This window comes from Amblyomma mixtum, chromosome 2 (assembly GCF_055824585.1).
Source record: "Amblyomma mixtum isolate Tamu chromosome 2, ASM5582458v1, whole genome shotgun sequence".
NCBI lineage: Eukaryota > Metazoa > Arthropoda > Arachnida > Ixodida > Ixodidae > Amblyomma > Amblyomma mixtum.
In genome coordinates this window covers 1,810,217-1,827,273 of record NC_143013.1, presented here as the reverse complement: position 1 = coordinate 1,827,273, position 17,057 = coordinate 1,810,217, and the positions used below count along the sequence as shown (strand labels likewise).

The following is a 17,057-nucleotide window of genomic DNA, read 5'->3' as shown; positions in this document are numbered from 1 at the left end:
TAACACACCATATATACTTGTGTAAGAGCCACACTTCTTTCCATGGTTTTGATGAGGTGTGGCCCTTACACAGGACTGGTACTTTTTCCGTAAAACTGCAGTCTGAAGACTACAGCGACAACGCCTCCCATTTTTATGCTGCGACGCATTTTTATGACGAATTAGTCGCAGACCCTGTGAGTCCTTTGAATACGTGATGCACTGAATGTAAGGATGATAGGACTCATGCCCGAAGACTGATACGAACTAACCGCATAGAGTAAAACAGGTTCTACTATATCAGTTTACTGGCAAAGGTCACGTGATTCTAAGTCAAGATCAAGATCCTCTGAAGATCTGGCACTCGAATGACCCTAACGATGCCTTGGAGACAATTCGGAGAGGTACACCATGCATGCGATCCTCAGCCATCAGTGTGAGGTTTGCGTGGCCTACTTCTCCGCGCGCTTCACTGTCCAAGGCCTCGCAGAAATCAATTATACATTCATTTTAATGTGAAATCATTGTGCGATAGTAAACTGGTACTAACAAGGTTAGACCTTTTATAGTAAATCATGACTCGATTCAAAGCATTTTCGCTGCAGCTTCGATGAGATGCATGCTAGGCCTAGTAACACTGGGGGAACAGCTGCTACTATGGTGTGTACTGCCCGAGCCTGGTGGGCAGCGCGTCGCAAGAAAACGCGCCGCTAGTGTGGGTGCATCCTAGTCTAATTTTTTGCGCAGCATAACGTTTTGTCTTTCCTGGTGCTAGCGCCAAGCTCACAAGACGAGTTAGCAGCACTGAGGCATCACATGTTCGCGGTCCCAGGTGGAGTCCGGCGCACGATACAATGCGTGCACGGTTGTACTGAGTGTCTCAGGCAGCTGCTGTCTAGCAGCACGGGCAAAAATCTCTGCCTCTCCCGTAAACGAGAGTAGAGTAAGCATGAAATGTTTATGGGCCTAATGTCATCTCGGTGGACACCCGAACCGCACCCTACAGGAAGGGAGGAATGCCTTGCCCTTTGAACGCAGCACTTCTCCCCCGGATCACGTATGACAACGAAGTGTAACATGGCATTTATGTGCTTTTTGCACGCGTTATTAGAAATCGGAAATTATAATTCCGTGCATTATCAAACCCACAGCTCAACTGATATCTTGATAAACATTGAGAAGGCACTGGCAGCAGTTATTTTTTGTCTCGTTTGGAGACCAACCGGCGCTTGCATGCCGGTCGCGTAGGAGGGCTTAGAGAGTCTCGTACGATGCCCGGATGTTCTCGTTTTAGAGCCCGGATGACTGGAATTCAGTGCCCGGATGAGTGGATTTCAGTGCCCGGATGACTGGAATTCAGTGCCCGGATGAGTGGATTTCAGTGCCCGGATGACTGGAATTCAGTGCCCGGATGACTGGAATTCAGTGCCCGGATGAGTGGATTTCAGTGCCCGGATGAGTGGATTTCAGTGCCCGGATGAGTGGATTTCAGTGCCCGGATGATGGCTCTCGGTCTCGGCGTGACGTCACCACACTGCCGACAACGGGAGCTAAAAGCATTTCATGCTTAAAAAATGATGCACACATGAAGCAATCAATTTGGCCCACTTTTTCTTCAAATTACGGGCTGCCTTCTTGCATTCTTGCATGACAAAGGGCTTACTGAATGCTGTCACAAGTGTTGTAAGGCAGCCATATCCCTCCTTACTGGAAGAGTGGCGACAGTGTTTGATCATCAGAAGGGCAAGGCATACGATGCTGCTTGCAAAACACAAGATGGCTTGTGAAGCTGACACAAGGATGGTAATTTTAGCCATAATACTGGAGGAACCATCGCTCCCATGCTTTCCTCGCAAGGCCTGAATGCAAAGCGCTGGCTGTGGAGTGCCGCCCCAAATGCAGCATTCACGAGACACAAGATGGCTTGTGAAGCTGACACAAGGATGGCAATTTTAGCCATAATACTGGAGGAACCATCGCTCCCATGCTTCCCTCGCAAGGCCTGAATGCAAAGCGCTGGCTGTGGAGTGCCGCCCCAAACAGTACACAGTGCGGTTGTGCAGGCTGACTTTAAGACTTGTTTCTGATGTAGTCTTTTTTTTTTTTTTTGTCCACTGTGATGCAGTTTCTAGATTCTAAGAGACGAAAACTGTGGAGGATAAAAGAGGTCGGTGCGAAACAGGAGCAGCTTCACCTGTTCCACTCTCCTCCACAAGCAAGCCCCAATCCCGTATGTACCATATCTCGTCACAGGGATCGATAGCGCGAGGATTGCTGGCGTTCAATCATCTCGGTCACTGGCACACTCACAGCCACATGCATTCTCACTAGCCAAAAACAAGTCGACTCCAAATATACTCCGATCCCCCCAACTTCCATCCCAGTGTGCCTGCCCCAGACCGATGTTATGTAGTTCCCCACACGATGGCACGGTGGGGCATATGCAACTCACAGCAATAAATGCGGAACAAAACAATAACAAAGCCAGCAGTCTAGAGGCAAATAAAGATATACAAGGCAATAAAACGGCGACCTCGCATGTGGCCTGGCTGAGTGGTGGCAAATAGAATAGCCAATGGTTTGGGAGTTTCAGGTTCTGCCGCGACGCACACTCCGGAAGTTGCTGGAAGTTTCCTCTCACAGCTGTTCGAACAGAAGAGCAACCACCGGCGTGAGCAAGCCAGGTAAATGGAGCATAACTGACTTTTCTTTAACAGAACCAATTTACAAACGAATTAGACTTTTTTTGACACCACCCACTCACCCTTCGCAGCCGCACCAATCTTTCCACGTCCGCCCTGCACACATCTGTGTGCATGCTGGTGTGCTTGGAAAAGCAGGGAGCTCGAAATGTGCGAGTAAAAGTTCTTGTTTACAAACCTGGGTCATAAATTAAGGGGTGTGCAAATTATGCTAGCAAATACAGTAAATGATGTGAGCAGCACAAGATGCTGTTACTTGGAAGTGTCGCAATGTTTGGGCATAAGTTTGAGAAACAGAAAATATTCTAATTTCTGAATTTTTATATGTGCACCGCATTGCATCTTTATGTGCACAAGACTGCACATTCTCCGATTCCACAGGCAGTGCCAGCTGTGCTACTGAAAGTGCAAACTGACTTCGGCAGCCGTCTTTGGTGAAACCTAACGAGATAAGGGCATTTGTGGATGTGCAGAAAAAAAACATTTGTCTGCTTACTCGGAAAAAATTAATCGATGCGGAATCTCGCTCCAAAAATTGTTTGTTGAGGGGGGGGGGGGGGGGGGGGAATTAACTGTATTGCCTTTTATGGTTTGCTGACCGGAATCGAAAATGCACGGTGCTCGTTGTAGTGGGGTTTGCCTGCTGAATGCAGCAAACTTCAATTTGTCCTGAATGTTCCTAAGAGGTGCCAATCTGTTTGCATAATGACTTCTTATGAATACAATGAATCAAAAGTATTACGGGAGCCCTCAAAGCAGTATTGAGTCATGATGGGCAAATATGAGGACCCAACAGAAAAAGCAAAATTAATTGTCTGGGAGGGTGGGCACATTTTCTATGCAATCATGGCACGCTCCTAGCAAAGAACTGAAAACCTCACCCACCCTGCACAGACTGGATTCCTGACTGAAGGGGATAAGAATCCTGGGAAACACTCACTTTCACTGGGACACCCATGCTTGTTGGCAGATGACACGGCCGCTGAGGAAGACGACGACAGGCCTCCAGCATGGTGTGATGATAACGGTGATGGTGCCGATGACGCTGTGGCTGTCTCGGTCCCAGTGCTGGCCGAAGACGAAGGCGGGTGCGCAGATTTGCTGGCATTGAGCGCAGCCTCCTTGGTGGCACGATGCTCAGTCAGGAGTTCGTCAAAGGTCTTGCGCCTCCCCACCACTGCCCGGCGCATTGTCAGGGAGTGGGTCTGCAAAAAGAAACCATTACAGCTTGGAACTGCCGCTTTACAGCTGTGCAGTGGTGCGATCACCATCAAAAGCAGAAATCAGAGGGTCCACAAACGGGTCTCAAATCCCACAAATACCGTATATACTTACGTATGAACCCACTTTTTTTCCAGAAGAAATGACCCCAACTGGGGGGGCAGGGTTCATTACGCGGGAAAAAGTGCTAACAAAGTTTTTTGGAGGGAGTTGAAATTCCATATCGAACGTCCCGCTGTCCATCATCAACAAAGCATTTGGTTAGACGTGTTCATGTCACCAGTGTTTAGCATCGTTCACTTCAAAAGGTATTTGCTGTATCAAGGCACGATCCGACGATTGTGTGATAGCCGGAGGCGCCGGCCCATTATGGTGAGATAAAACGAACATTCGAAACACTGGCCCTGAAAGTAGGGTGCGTATTTTTTATGCGAGGTTAACAAAATTTCCTTTCCACGCAGCGAGCTATGGAAAGGAAAATGATAGGTGTAACGTTAAGAGATTGGAAGAGGGCGGAGTGGGTGAGGGAACAAACGCGGGTTTAATGACATCTTAGTTGAAATCAAGAGGAAGAAATGGGCTTGGGCAGGGCATGTAATGCGAAGGCAAGACAACCGCTGGTCCTTAAGGGTAACGGAGTGGATTCCAAGAGAAAGCAAACGTAGCAGGGGACGGCAGAAAGTTAGGTGGGCGGGTGAGATTAAGAAGTTTGCGGGGATACAGTGGCGGCAACTGACAAAGGACAGGGTTAACAAAATTAAGAGTGTGCAATGCGAATGTTTAAGCCTTAGCTGTGGAGAGGAGTTAACACACTTTCACTCCGAATCTTGAGCTTGCCCAATTGGGTTCTGAAGGTCCTGCTTCTTTCAGAGCATTTCCTGTAGAAGTTTTACAGTGTTTCAGTTCACTACACTCCTCTCGATGCTCCAGCAGCGCTCCCTGGTTTTCTAAGCGTACAGTGGTGCAGCCCAGTGGCCAGCCGTGAGTGCAGAGCAAGAAGGAGCTCACCAAGAAAAGCTAAAAGTTAAAAAAAAAAGTGAATTCTCAACGACAAAAGTGGGGGGGCGGGTTTATCATGCAAGTACATACAGTACATTGGCACGTTGGCACCACATGCAGACCGACTCCGGCGATTGCCGATGGACATTTTTGCAGAAATTCGACACAGCTTCAATGAGTGAGACAAAGCTTCAATGCAATCTCTTTCATTTTTTTTTTATGCAATGGCCTTGTGCACTAGAAAATAAGATTTGAGACTGCTTATTGTGCCAATCAACCTTTTTGTGTGCCAGACGTATACAAAATACTCGCTTTGAAATTATTCGAAGAAAATTACAATTGGCTTAAAATTTGCTTCAAACCAAGAAACCAATATTCGCACACCCCTATTATTTACAGATGCACTCCTGTTTTGATGTTGCTGCCCAGTGACAGACTTTCACAACAGAAGGCTACAAGCATGCTGCACCAGTTTCTTAGCAGCAGTTCAATTTTGTCTTCCTAATGCATGGTGTCCATGAAAACAGCTCACGAATCCCACAGCACCGCAGCTGCACATATGCTGCCAAGCTTTCCAGCATCAATTTGCTACAGAAAAGTACAGTTAGCCGTTAGTAACTAGAGGTTGCAAAACCAGAGAAATTTTTTGGTAAATGGTGTCTCGAGACAAGTAAAGTACCGGATACTTCAGCACATTAATTGAGAACTGTAAAAATTTAAGCCTTCCCTCCCGCATTATTTCGCACAGCAGACTCTGTTTCGCAAACCGGGCAATTATAATAAAAGAGAACCCCGTGTAGTTGCATGGCAGCACATGAAACACAGCAACCGACAAACAGCACGTCTGCATTAGGTGTGTTATCACACTGGTAATGTGCCCATGGCCACCACTACCACAAAAGGAGGGATGGACTTCGGCTACCCCGCCCTTCCCGCATTTCCCCTCCCAAGGCTTGCCTCCCTTGCCTTGGGGATTCGACTAGCCTTGTGTCCCAAACCGTAAATTTGCCAAGCTATCGGTGCCACACGTCGGCAAGGCTCACGCATTCTGGAGCACTACAGTCAGATACAATCCAGGAGCGAAGCGGCAACTGCCCCTCAAAGAAGACCCTCAAGCCAATGTCTTCGACAGACTGTCATGACATCATGCTTTTCCTTGCACCTGCTAGAATGCCACGGAGAGGGCTTTCAGGTGCAAAGGAATTATGAGGGGATGGAGTAACAGTGACGTCATGACAACTAGTCGACACCATTGGATGGTGGGTCTCCTTTGAGTGGCTTCTGCCGCTTTGTTCTTGAGTTGTACCTGACTATAGCAGACGCTTGTTGGTTGACAACATGCAGGCCATGTATACCACCCTTTTTGCGAGCTCTGAGCTATCTGGTTGTAGGAACAGGGTGAGCAGGAAAGCCCGCCATGTGTGACACAACATGTTAGCTCCCCAGGCCACGTGCTTCTGTCACGTGCCCATGCCATTCTTGGTGTGCGTAGTAGGTTGGAAGTTCTTTGCACAGCACTTGCATTTGAGGAGACCCAGCTCACCAATGTTTTGCAGTTAGCCAGCCCACCCTGTATTAGTTGCAGTTTTAATCTACATGACTGATCATGTCTTGCCGTCTCCCTCCAGCACAGATGCGAGCACAGTTTGTGAGCGATGGCACCACATCCACGAAGTTGGTGGGAAGAACATTCGCAATTTAAAGTAATATGTCCGTTATACGCAAGATTGTAGACCAAATTCAAAGATAATATGTCCTTCATTACTGAATGCTAATTATACCTGATATCTGCTGCAACACAGGTCTGCTTAAATGGAGAGGGCGTAGACAACCAAGTGAGTGAGAAATGCCTCTTCATTCCCATTTTCCGTTACACCCACCACAGTGATAAATCAGCAGCAATATATTTTGGACACTTTCGGGGTTTTGATAACATGCGACTCGCATATTTCTCGTTGCTTTAGTTGTAAGAGCAATCACAACCATTGAGGGTTTAACAACTCCAGACTTGGCCACATAGCACCAGCTCTGGAAACAAGGGCAACAGGGTCATATAGCTATAAAATCTGTCATGAAGGAGGAGGGGAAGGGGCTTTTGGGGCCAAAAAGTTTCAAAAATTTTTCGTAAATGGCATTTTCAAAATCTGCAGCCCATATTCTACCTACCAATGAAGTTTTTTCATTTATTGAAAGAAGCACTTGATATAATGCCAATTTATAACTCATCTCATCTCTGTTTATTTTTCCTTATTTTATCAAACACAAATTTTTGAGTGTTTGCAAGTTTGCAAGTCTGCAAGCTAGAGCAATAATTTTTGTTGCAACATGCTGCTAAACAAATAAAGCATGCAATGTTAGGAGCAGATATTGCAGTTTATGCTTACAAATCTTTTGTGCACTCCAATTTAGACTGCTCGTTAACCGGTCCTATTAACACAGAACTTGAATGCAATGTAAAATGACTAAAATTGGCTTAATCTAAAAAGTACTTCTTACAAGGCATTCCTTGTTCTTTATGCTATCTAGCCAGACGCTGATAACAGTTTTCTGATGAGTGGCTTTTTTCCTATCGTCTTTACAAACAAAACAGTAAATGTACAGTATATTTACGAATAACTGAAATAATGAAAAAGTGATTACATATTTCAAATCAGCTAAGAAGCTAAATAGGACTGCACAGTTTCGTTACCTTTTTTTCAAACGTAACCCGATCTCCCCCTTAAAGGGACACTGAGGAGAGCACTATTAATATATTTTTATAGCAAAATCCGATAGTTCGGCATGTCATGGCTTTGTTGCCACTTGGCCGGCAGCGAAAAATGCATTTATTTCTAAGAAATTTGGATTCGAAGTTGAAAAGGTTTTTCCCGCCGCTGTGATTCAAACTTGGGATTCGGCTATGACGACAGAGGACTAAGTGACGTGAAACATGACGTGAGATGACGTGATGCAGACTCCGTGATTTCTGGCGGCCAGCAGTGCGGCCTAGCAGCAGCCGAAAAGAAAGCTACCGCCGGCCGCACGTTGAAGGCATCTATCGGCTATTGCGGCCGTCGCTACAGTCGCTTCGCTTACGTTTGCACCGGCGTTTTGCGAGCGTTACGATGGATCTCGTTCTCGAAGTCGTCAACGGAAGTTCTCGCAAATAGACACCTTTAGCATACCGTGCACCTCGATACCGCTAGCGGAATACCGGGAGCCCGCCTAACGCCGGCGAGCAGGCGCTGATTGGTCCCGATGCTTCAGGCGAGCGCGTAGCTGCCCGGCACGTGGCGCCATCTGGCGACGTCAAGGAGATTTGCGCATGCATTGGCTGCGCCTCAGTGATTTGTGCTTCTCGTGTCCTAGCGTTGCTAGAACCATTGGTTCTAGCAACACTGTTTTGTTATATGACGTCATGACGCTTGTACTTGCGAGTTTGGCCTGTGGCGGCGATACCTGTATTTTGGTTCTTGCTCTTTTCTACGTTACAGGAGCTTTGTTGTCAGTATGAGTGGCGTTTTTGTAATCAGGAGCTGGTATTCTGTCGATACAAGCCAACTTCAATTTCTCCTCAGTGTCCCTTTAAGCTTGTCGCTTCCCCGCGTGGCATAGATACAGGCACTTCGTATATTTTGGAAAAGGTCTCAAGAGAGCACCCACCTTGCAGGTGAGGGAACGTGTGCACGGCCTCCCACTGTCTCCAATCAGTACACCGCAGTGCTTGTTTGGATCATATTCACGGTCTGCAAAGGAAAGATGAAAAAGGTTACTCCCCGCCATCTCAGGGTGAAGTGACCGTGACAGCTGCATTGCGTATGCTCCTAAGCTTTCTATGACTACACATAGCATATTCTAAAACAGCCCCAAATCCCGAGAGTCCTCAATTACTCTGGCGTCTATCTGAAGACAGCCATATGGCTACAGAGGAAAGCTACACAGCTTTCTTGTTGCACCTGAAGTAAAGTGTCCTTGTCTGGTAACCAAACCTGAAACTACTACCAGTTTGTGGCAGTCGCTGCACAAAATAACCTAACTAGGATGACTGGCAGAAGGCAAGGCAAGGCTGAATTGATCACATATTAAAGCAACGCATCTTGGGGAAATCCTCCAAGGTTGAGCAGCTTTCAATCGGAGAGTAACTGCTGCTTAGCATGCACGTGAATGCATCCACATGGCTAATAAAGTTTGTGCCATACACAGCCATATGATATGGTTGCAGTTCATTGGTGTAGATCTATTACACCTGGGAGGATTTCGTGGGTGAACAGCATGACAGCGACTGTGCTTTTGAAAGCAAGTCCCCATACTCATATCACTGTGAAAGCAATTCAGCAGCCTTGCAAGCACATGACAGACTTTTGACAACCACATCGAGGAATAAACATCATGTACACGGCAATGAAGTTATGATTATGCAGGCATAAAAGGCGATTCTGCCTGAGAGACTGTAAGAACACCCATCGAATTGCCAAATTGACATGGTTGCAAAAATGATAAGCAAAGAACGAAGCTTGGAACGTACTGCAAAGCCTTACAGTTCTGCAGAAAGGAAACAAATAAGAAAGCAAACACACAGAGACAGCGGCGATTACCACGCTTCGTACATACTGCAGTCAGATTGCAGTTACTTTTCTGACCAGATTGTGTAAAAAAATGCACTAGATGGGAAACTTGGAACCCAAACACAGCAAACGAAAAAAATCGCAAACCGCTGTCTGCAATATTTTTTTTTTTTTTCGTGCAAGTGCAACATGCTTTTCTGGAATTTGCAAGGCTCCTGAGGCTGCAGCAATTGTTCTGCATGCAGAGAATGCACTAAATGCCCTGCGATGGCTCTCAGTCTGTCTGCCTGAGCAGATGTCGGTGGAGGGGAGGCTGCACAGTGAGAAGGGAGCATCATGTGCGGAGTGGGCGAAGTTCCGGCACACATGCGCTTCCACACTGTTCGCTATCTATGTTATCAATTTTGATAGCAGACTTTGCATTGCATGTGTTTCTATGGGAGCTATTGTGGGACTAACTAATAAAAACATAGCATCCAGGAAAATGCAGCACACAGGAACATAATGGCAAGGTTCTACTGTATCAGCATCAGATGAAAGGTGAACAAGGTGAACGAAATAGGAACGGCAAAACGAGATCTTGGCTGGCAGTGATTTGATACCAGCACAGTTGATTTGCACTTTGAAGGTTCCCGTGAAAGGCCACTGTTTTGAAAATGCTAAACTGACCCTGACTATTCCCCTTCCAGTAGCTATCATTTTTGTGTTTTTGTGTTCATGTTTCAGTTCGCATTTAGTTTCACATTAATAGTACTGCCCCTACCTTGCCTAGTATATGTTAGGAAGGAGTGAAAAGTCTAACCTGGAGGTTCTACGCAAACGCCACAAAATATGCCAGTAGGCTACAGCACTGCACAAGAAGTATGCTGCCCGTGAATACAAACACTGGTCAGCCGCTAAAAAAAAAAATGCCTTCAAAATATTGGTGTGATGGGTAGCAGAAGGCCTCCACAAGATTTCATTTCAACTTCCGTCCACATGATTTCTCAATCGCACTGCATCTGGAACGGCTTGATGAATTGCAGTGCTCAAAACAGATCTCTACAATCGATGCTGACAATAAAGGAAAGTGATGGGCACCAAATTGCTTGGAAATACCGACGAGGTGAGACTTGTGCATGCTGATGGAATGGACTCGTTTGATCACAAGGTAACGGCAGCACAACAACAGCAGGTTTGTTCACGAGGTAAACACTACATACATTGACAGGGCAGAACTGTGCAACGTATCCAATCTCTCGGACTACAGCCCCAGCTGCACTAGAAGTGTAATGTGAGTAGACATTAGCAAAGCTAGCCTTAGAGATATAATTTTAGTTTCTCCTTGATTTAACACAATGACAAAGATAATGAACTGCCACTTTAGATCTACTGAAAGCCAGAGGTCTCTTTCAGAAAACATGAGCAAAACACACGAATATGCCTTCCTTGACCACACTTCCTCATTGGTATACACTTTTTCACTGCTTTCATACTGAATTTGCGTTATCAGCAACCGGCCTAACAGCCCACTGTCCATCTGCATTTCCAAAGAACACACAGACCCGTACCTTTGCATGGCAGCAACTTCCTCTCTCGCTGCATCTTCTTTCCAAGAGCGGAACCAACCGCGGCCGTGGGACCACTGCTGGCAGAAGAAGCCGCCTTCCTGATGGGAGTGGGCATCACAGTCGGGGTAGTGGACATCCCTGTCACCGGCGCACCGACAGCGCCGCCTGTGTTCGCAGCAGTGACATGGTTGGCCGTCTGTCCTGGCCCTGGTCCCGAGAGGAGCCCCAGCCCTCCAGGTGTCAGAGGCGGCGGCTGCTGAGGCGAGGGCAGTTCCTTCTCGTGCCCAGGCGAGCCGTTCCGTGCTGCCGCAGCTTCGGGTTGTCGTGGGAGGGGCATCCGCTCAACTCGGACGACGGGAGCCAGGGTGTGGTTGTTGCGTTTCAGTCGGTCCATTGCAGCACTGCTGTGTCGCCCTACGAGAGGATGCACACATGTGCCTTGTTAAGAGGCTGCACACACACCCCGGCACTCACCTGACAGAGGATACCGTAGCACACTTTTAAAAGAGAGAGAGAGTAAGTAAACTAAAGTAAAAAAATGCTAAAGCCGTGGCCACGCAACAATTCGTGCACACGCACGCACACTGATATAAGGAATGTTATCACCGAGAGAACAGCTGCGCATGAAAACTCTGCAGCGAGCAGTTCACACTGTACAAAAAAAAAATAAAAATGCTTTCCACTGCCTGGCACTGTAACCTTTCTCTCCTCTAAGCAAAAAAAAAGTTGGCCAGGTTTTATCAGACGACGCAGTAGTACTATTTCTGCAACTCTTTTCTAATCTCATGCATGAAGAACATGAATGAACACTTGCAACCAAAAAGAAATAAGTCAGAAGATAAGAATGTCAATAGTAGCAGCGCTCGTCCTGTTCCCTTACTCGTCCGTGTTGCCGTTTTGCACTCTCATGTCTTTCATGAATACGCACCAACAAGCCCAGCTTCAAGTACTTCTTAGTAGCAAAAAAGCCAGGCTTGCAATCATGTTCCTTTTATGGCTAACTATTCCAATGAGTTGGTGGTTGTTTGTAAGGAAAACAGCAACGAGACATAACCTCCAAGTGACATGGAAGTGCATGTAAAATTTATCTTCACAAAAGATTTTAAGTACTTTGAAGTAAGCAGTAGGATTTGGTTTAGTGTATATGATGCTAATTCTAGCTAGCCTTAATGCTTGTAAATATGGCACACATCTCAAGAGTGCTCACACCTAAAAGACTGATCTGAAGCTACTAGCAAGAGATTTTTTACAACTTATGAAGGAATACGTGTACATATCTTAAGACTATTTTTTAGATTTTTGGCACAATCCTCACCATAATTACAATTAAAAGTGTGATTTCGCATGTAAAATCCGAATATGAAATTAGATTTTGAATAGCTGAACAAGAACATGAGTTACAGTTCTGTAGTTTTAATTCGGCTCTTCATTAAAGGCCGTTAGCCAAAAAATGTTTATAAATTAGTATAAATATTTACAGAACTTCATCACTAAGATGCATTTTGTGCAGTGATGCTGCTATATACCTTGGTTTAATGAAATTACATTGGTAAAAAAATATATGAATAGAATGTACAAAGTGCTTTGGTTGGTAATTTAGAAAAGAAACGAATTAAATTTAATGCATAAAGTAAATAAAAGCCAGCAATAACAGCCTTACCACACAGCTCTACTCCTCCCGAATAAGTTGATACCAAACTCATTAAAATTGCCCAAGGCAAACTGGAGAGAAAGTCCGCAAGGCAGAGACTGCATTTGTGAAAACACGTCATTTCGAAGCTCGCGCTTCGTTTTTCAGTTGCACAACTCTCAAAATTTTCATTTTTTTTCCTGTACTTTGGAATTGTTTTGTACATGGATATTTCGAGGATATATGGTCTGAAGTGTATTTAGTACGAAAAACTAGTTTTTGAAAAAACTTTCTTGAGACTTTTTGCGACCTCAGGCAAGTGATCTCGCAACTGTATTCCAGCAACTTCTCATGAATTTCAGTCACCTTTGTTATTCCACTGTGTTCTTTCCGATTGTGGACTGTGCCACTCACGAAGCTGCAGTAAGTGTTTCAAGCTTGATCAATGTACCCCTCAACATACACTCACCTGACAGTGAGGACCCAGCCGGGGCCTTTGCCGTCGACAACGGGCGCCCAGCGGCCCCACCCGAGTGCCGCGGTGCGGAAGAGGACGATGTGTTGGAGGACGAAGACGAGGAAGAAGACGAAGAAGAGGAGGACGATGAAGAGGAGCTGTGCCCTGAAGACTTGCCCCCGCCCGCAGGATGGAGGAGGGAGGGGTCGGCCGTACGATCTCCGCGGACAAAGGAGCCGACGCAGCCATGCCTTTGCTCTGAACGGTCACAGGGGCATAAAGCAGCGTCACACAGACATCTCTAAGCTTGGCAAAGAAAGAAAAAAAGTTTTAAAAATCTGCGGCGTGTGGCAAGGAAGCAAAAATAATGACCATGTGCCATCCACTGCACGTTCTGCTGTGATTTCAGAGAAACAATACGGAGTGGTCTGAGACAGCAAACCAGGCTGAGCAAAACAAATGCAGCTGAATTGAAAATGTGTGCTGAAAGGTTTCGCATAAGCAGACTATCAATGGGAACAGTGCCCTCAGAACACAGGAAAAGTGCTGCGATGACTTCCCAGACGCTCAGATACTGAAATGGGAACAGTGCCCTCAGAACACAGGAAAAGTGCTGCGATGACTTCCCAGACGCTCAGATACTGCAAGGTATGTTTTTGTCCACGAGGCATTGTCTTGTGCTTCATTTCCTATAGCATGCACTACGCAGACACTGGCTGCAACTTTGCACACATCATGTTCATCATCATCATCCGCCTGATGATCCTTTGTCGAACGTATCCATGCCACAAAGCTTCCTTTTCAGCAGTGTAGTGGAAAGCTATGGTACCCTTGAAAGTCTATAAATCTGTGCAGGGTGAGGAGAGCCCTTTCAAGACCTTTTGACCTTTAGGGGTATTGCCAGGGCTCCACCACAGTGTGGAAAACTAAACAACGTGGCCTGCAGACTTTTGGCTGATGCTCTAAATGGTTTACCATATTCTCCCTGCTTATTCAACTTTTCAGACAATGTTTTCGCATCAATTATAGCATATCAAAAAGCACTTTTGATGAGCCATACCGTTTACAAACACTTTGGCCACAAGGCTACTAGTTGCAAGTGGTTAATCATTAAGGTGCCCCAAGGACAAACAAAAACTAGGTGCTCTATTGAAAACAAAAAAGAACTTTCTCTAAATGCACCATTTTCGCAACCTTTCCACCAGGTTTGTTTAGCAAGCACAAAAATTTATGCCATTACACCGCACTTGCAAACTCCATTTCTATAACTCTACAAGCAGTTTATTCCAATGTAGCTGCACTGCTGTAAGGAGACTACGTACAGATATTACATGCACACACGGTAGTTTAGGCACAAAAATATTCTGAACAGGTTAGCAGGCCAATCAGTAAAAGAGTAAATTGGTGATGACAAAATTAAAATGAAAAGATCGCTTGAAAGCCACCTTTACTGTTAAAATGATGCCTCAGTGTTTTGTTTTGAAGAAAGTGTGCCCTATAAAATTCGGTTAAAGAAAGCCTTCACGTGGCAATGAGCCGATGCTGCTAAACAGAAACAATAACAGCCATAAAAAGACACCAAAAGCTGTGCTGAAGTTCACAAAAAAAGGGCGAACTGAACAAAATGCAAACAATTTCTCACCAGCTTTTTAGGAACTGCAACAAAACATGAGGAATAATGAACGCTGCCAGTCACTAGCCAGCGCACAATAATAAGGCACACATTAAAAAAGCGAACTGGAATTGCTCAACCACTTTTAGCGGTTCAATTCCTGCCATTTCATACTGCACTCACCGCTAGCACTCTACGGCTGCAGCACAAAAACACACGCCCTAGCTATCTTGCACGCAGGTGGTATTTGTGCTGTTGCGCAAGGGCACGGCAGCTGCAGCATAACACTTGACATTATGGTAATGAATATCCTATGAACTATGCACCACTAACAGCATAGAAGTGCAAGGCTTAGTCTCAATCTCCACAATCATCAAAACTGAAGCTTGCCTTATGTGTGACACGTTCACATTTCTCGTTCATCTGACCTTTAAGTCAGGCACCTTTCCAGGGTTAAATGCTACTCCACTTTATGAAAAGAGATAAATATGACACATCAAATTATCGCCCGACTGCTAATCTGTCTTTACCTCCTGCAAAGTCTTGGAAAAGACCTTTTCAAAATGCCTGGCAAGGTATACAAAATTCTCCTACAACAGGGACAACACAAAAAGTGTTGCACTAATATCGTAACACATGATTTCCACTGGTGCAAGTATGTTTGCTGATTCAGTTCTTATTGATCTCTCTGCAGCCTTTGAATCCATTAACTGTAACATTATTTGAACAGCTACATGCCTTTGATACGACTAGTTCAGCCATAACTTTAATAAGGTGATAGAGACAATGTGTCTATACGCAATGCAACAATAACCGACAACGGCATTCTCCATGGCTAAATTCATTAACACCTTTAATTTCCCATTTGTATTACTGACCTCCCACTGTGTCAAATCCCATTCTTACAGCACACTACTATTAAGCCTGTTATACCTGGTGGCATGGGTAAGGATATTTTATTTTTCTATCCTTCTGCTTGTTCTGGCATGCTATTAGTACATTTGTATATTACTACTGCACACTACAATATTACGATCTGAATGTCAGATGAATTCTTGAATTCATTACAAAATAAACGCAATGAACACGCCAATTATGTTGTAAACTGGTGCTGAAGAGGCATGGCTCAACATTAATGCCAACAAGCCTACTTTTTTCACTTTTCAGAAGTGGAACCATCTAGGTAGTAGTGGTACTCATTTGTTAACCATTGTGGTCACTGCATTTGACAGATACCGTATTTTCCGGTGTATAAGACGCGGCTTTTTTTCAAAAATCTTGCTGGTGCGTCCTATACAAGGGTGCGTCTTATATGCGAATTTTTCGTTTTTTTTTGCGAGTTCAGAAATTACTCAGGTTTATTTTCAAGCTTTTTTTTACTGAAAAAATATCACTAGCAATGATGCGGTTGTAACACGGTTAATACTTCAATACGGGGACCGCCATGCATAACTTTTTTTAGGTGAACTTTATCGTGAAACGGCGGGGATGACGACTTCCGGGATCACAAACACGCGACCGTTTCGGAGGCCCCAAGCAAAAGTAATGTGAAATGCCAAAAGATGACGACAATCACGCTTCTCGCCATTCTCAAGACAAGCCAGGACAAGCCGGCGTTCTTATTTTAGCCACCCTTTGCAACTTTGTTTGCTCCATGTACGTAGTGCGAAGAGAATGTTTCAGTCGCGTTGCCATAAGAAATGGGCGAACTTTTTGATAGCGCATCCGAAGGTGAAGACTTCCAAGGTGTTAGTAGAAATAAAATTTTCTTATGGACATATGGGAGAGTTTTTCGTTTTTTCTTTCTTTTTTTTTCTAAAACGTGGGCAGGAATGCTGCGCGTGTTGCCTTTTTCGACCACTCAGCGTTGCTTAAGAATTTCTCACAGGTACGGTGAATTTCGTGATGGTCGCGCAAGCGTGTTTAATTGTTCCTCACTAGCCTAACTGGGTAAACTGGGGTGCGTCTTATATAAGGGTGAGTCTTATATACCAACTTTTTCAATGACAGCCTGCATATATGGCGGGTGCGTCTTATACAAGGGTGCGCTTTATACACCGGAAAATACGGTATGTAAAATTTGACAGGCACGTCATACAAAAATGGTTAATTGGCATAAGGTATTGGGGCTCTGATAAAAGTTCATCCCTTCTAATTTGCACACGCTGCCCTCTACTTACTGTGCAGTCATGTTAACTAATACACTTCATCCTTTGGATACATGCATTGCTTCCTTTGTGACACAAGCAAAACTAAGCAGTGTGTATAATAACCCTTCATCCAGCACACCTAATAACATTTATTCACTGGTTATCTTAGAATACAAGTTTCTTAACCAGAAATTTTTATTTTTTTTCTATAAA

At 45.1% G+C, this 17,057-nt stretch overlaps 1 protein-coding gene across 2 annotated transcripts in view; it reads right to left on the bottom strand.

Moving 5' to 3' along the window:
• Positions 1-17,057, bottom strand: part of LOC149358213 (uncharacterized) — a 46,430-nt gene that overhangs the window by 27,243 nt on the left and 2,130 nt on the right. For both annotated transcript variants that reach the window (XM_089570272.1, XM_089570271.1), the window contains exons 4-7: positions 13,095-13,340; positions 10,996-11,409; positions 8,544-8,626; positions 3,622-3,886 (exon numbers count right to left, since the gene is read on the bottom strand). In XM_089570272.1, the coding sequence (XP_089426398.1) occupies positions 3,622-3,886; positions 8,544-8,626; positions 10,996-11,409; positions 13,095-13,340 (1,008 nt within the window). The remainder of the gene's footprint in view (positions 1-3,621; positions 3,887-8,543; positions 8,627-10,995; positions 11,410-13,094; positions 13,341-17,057) is intronic.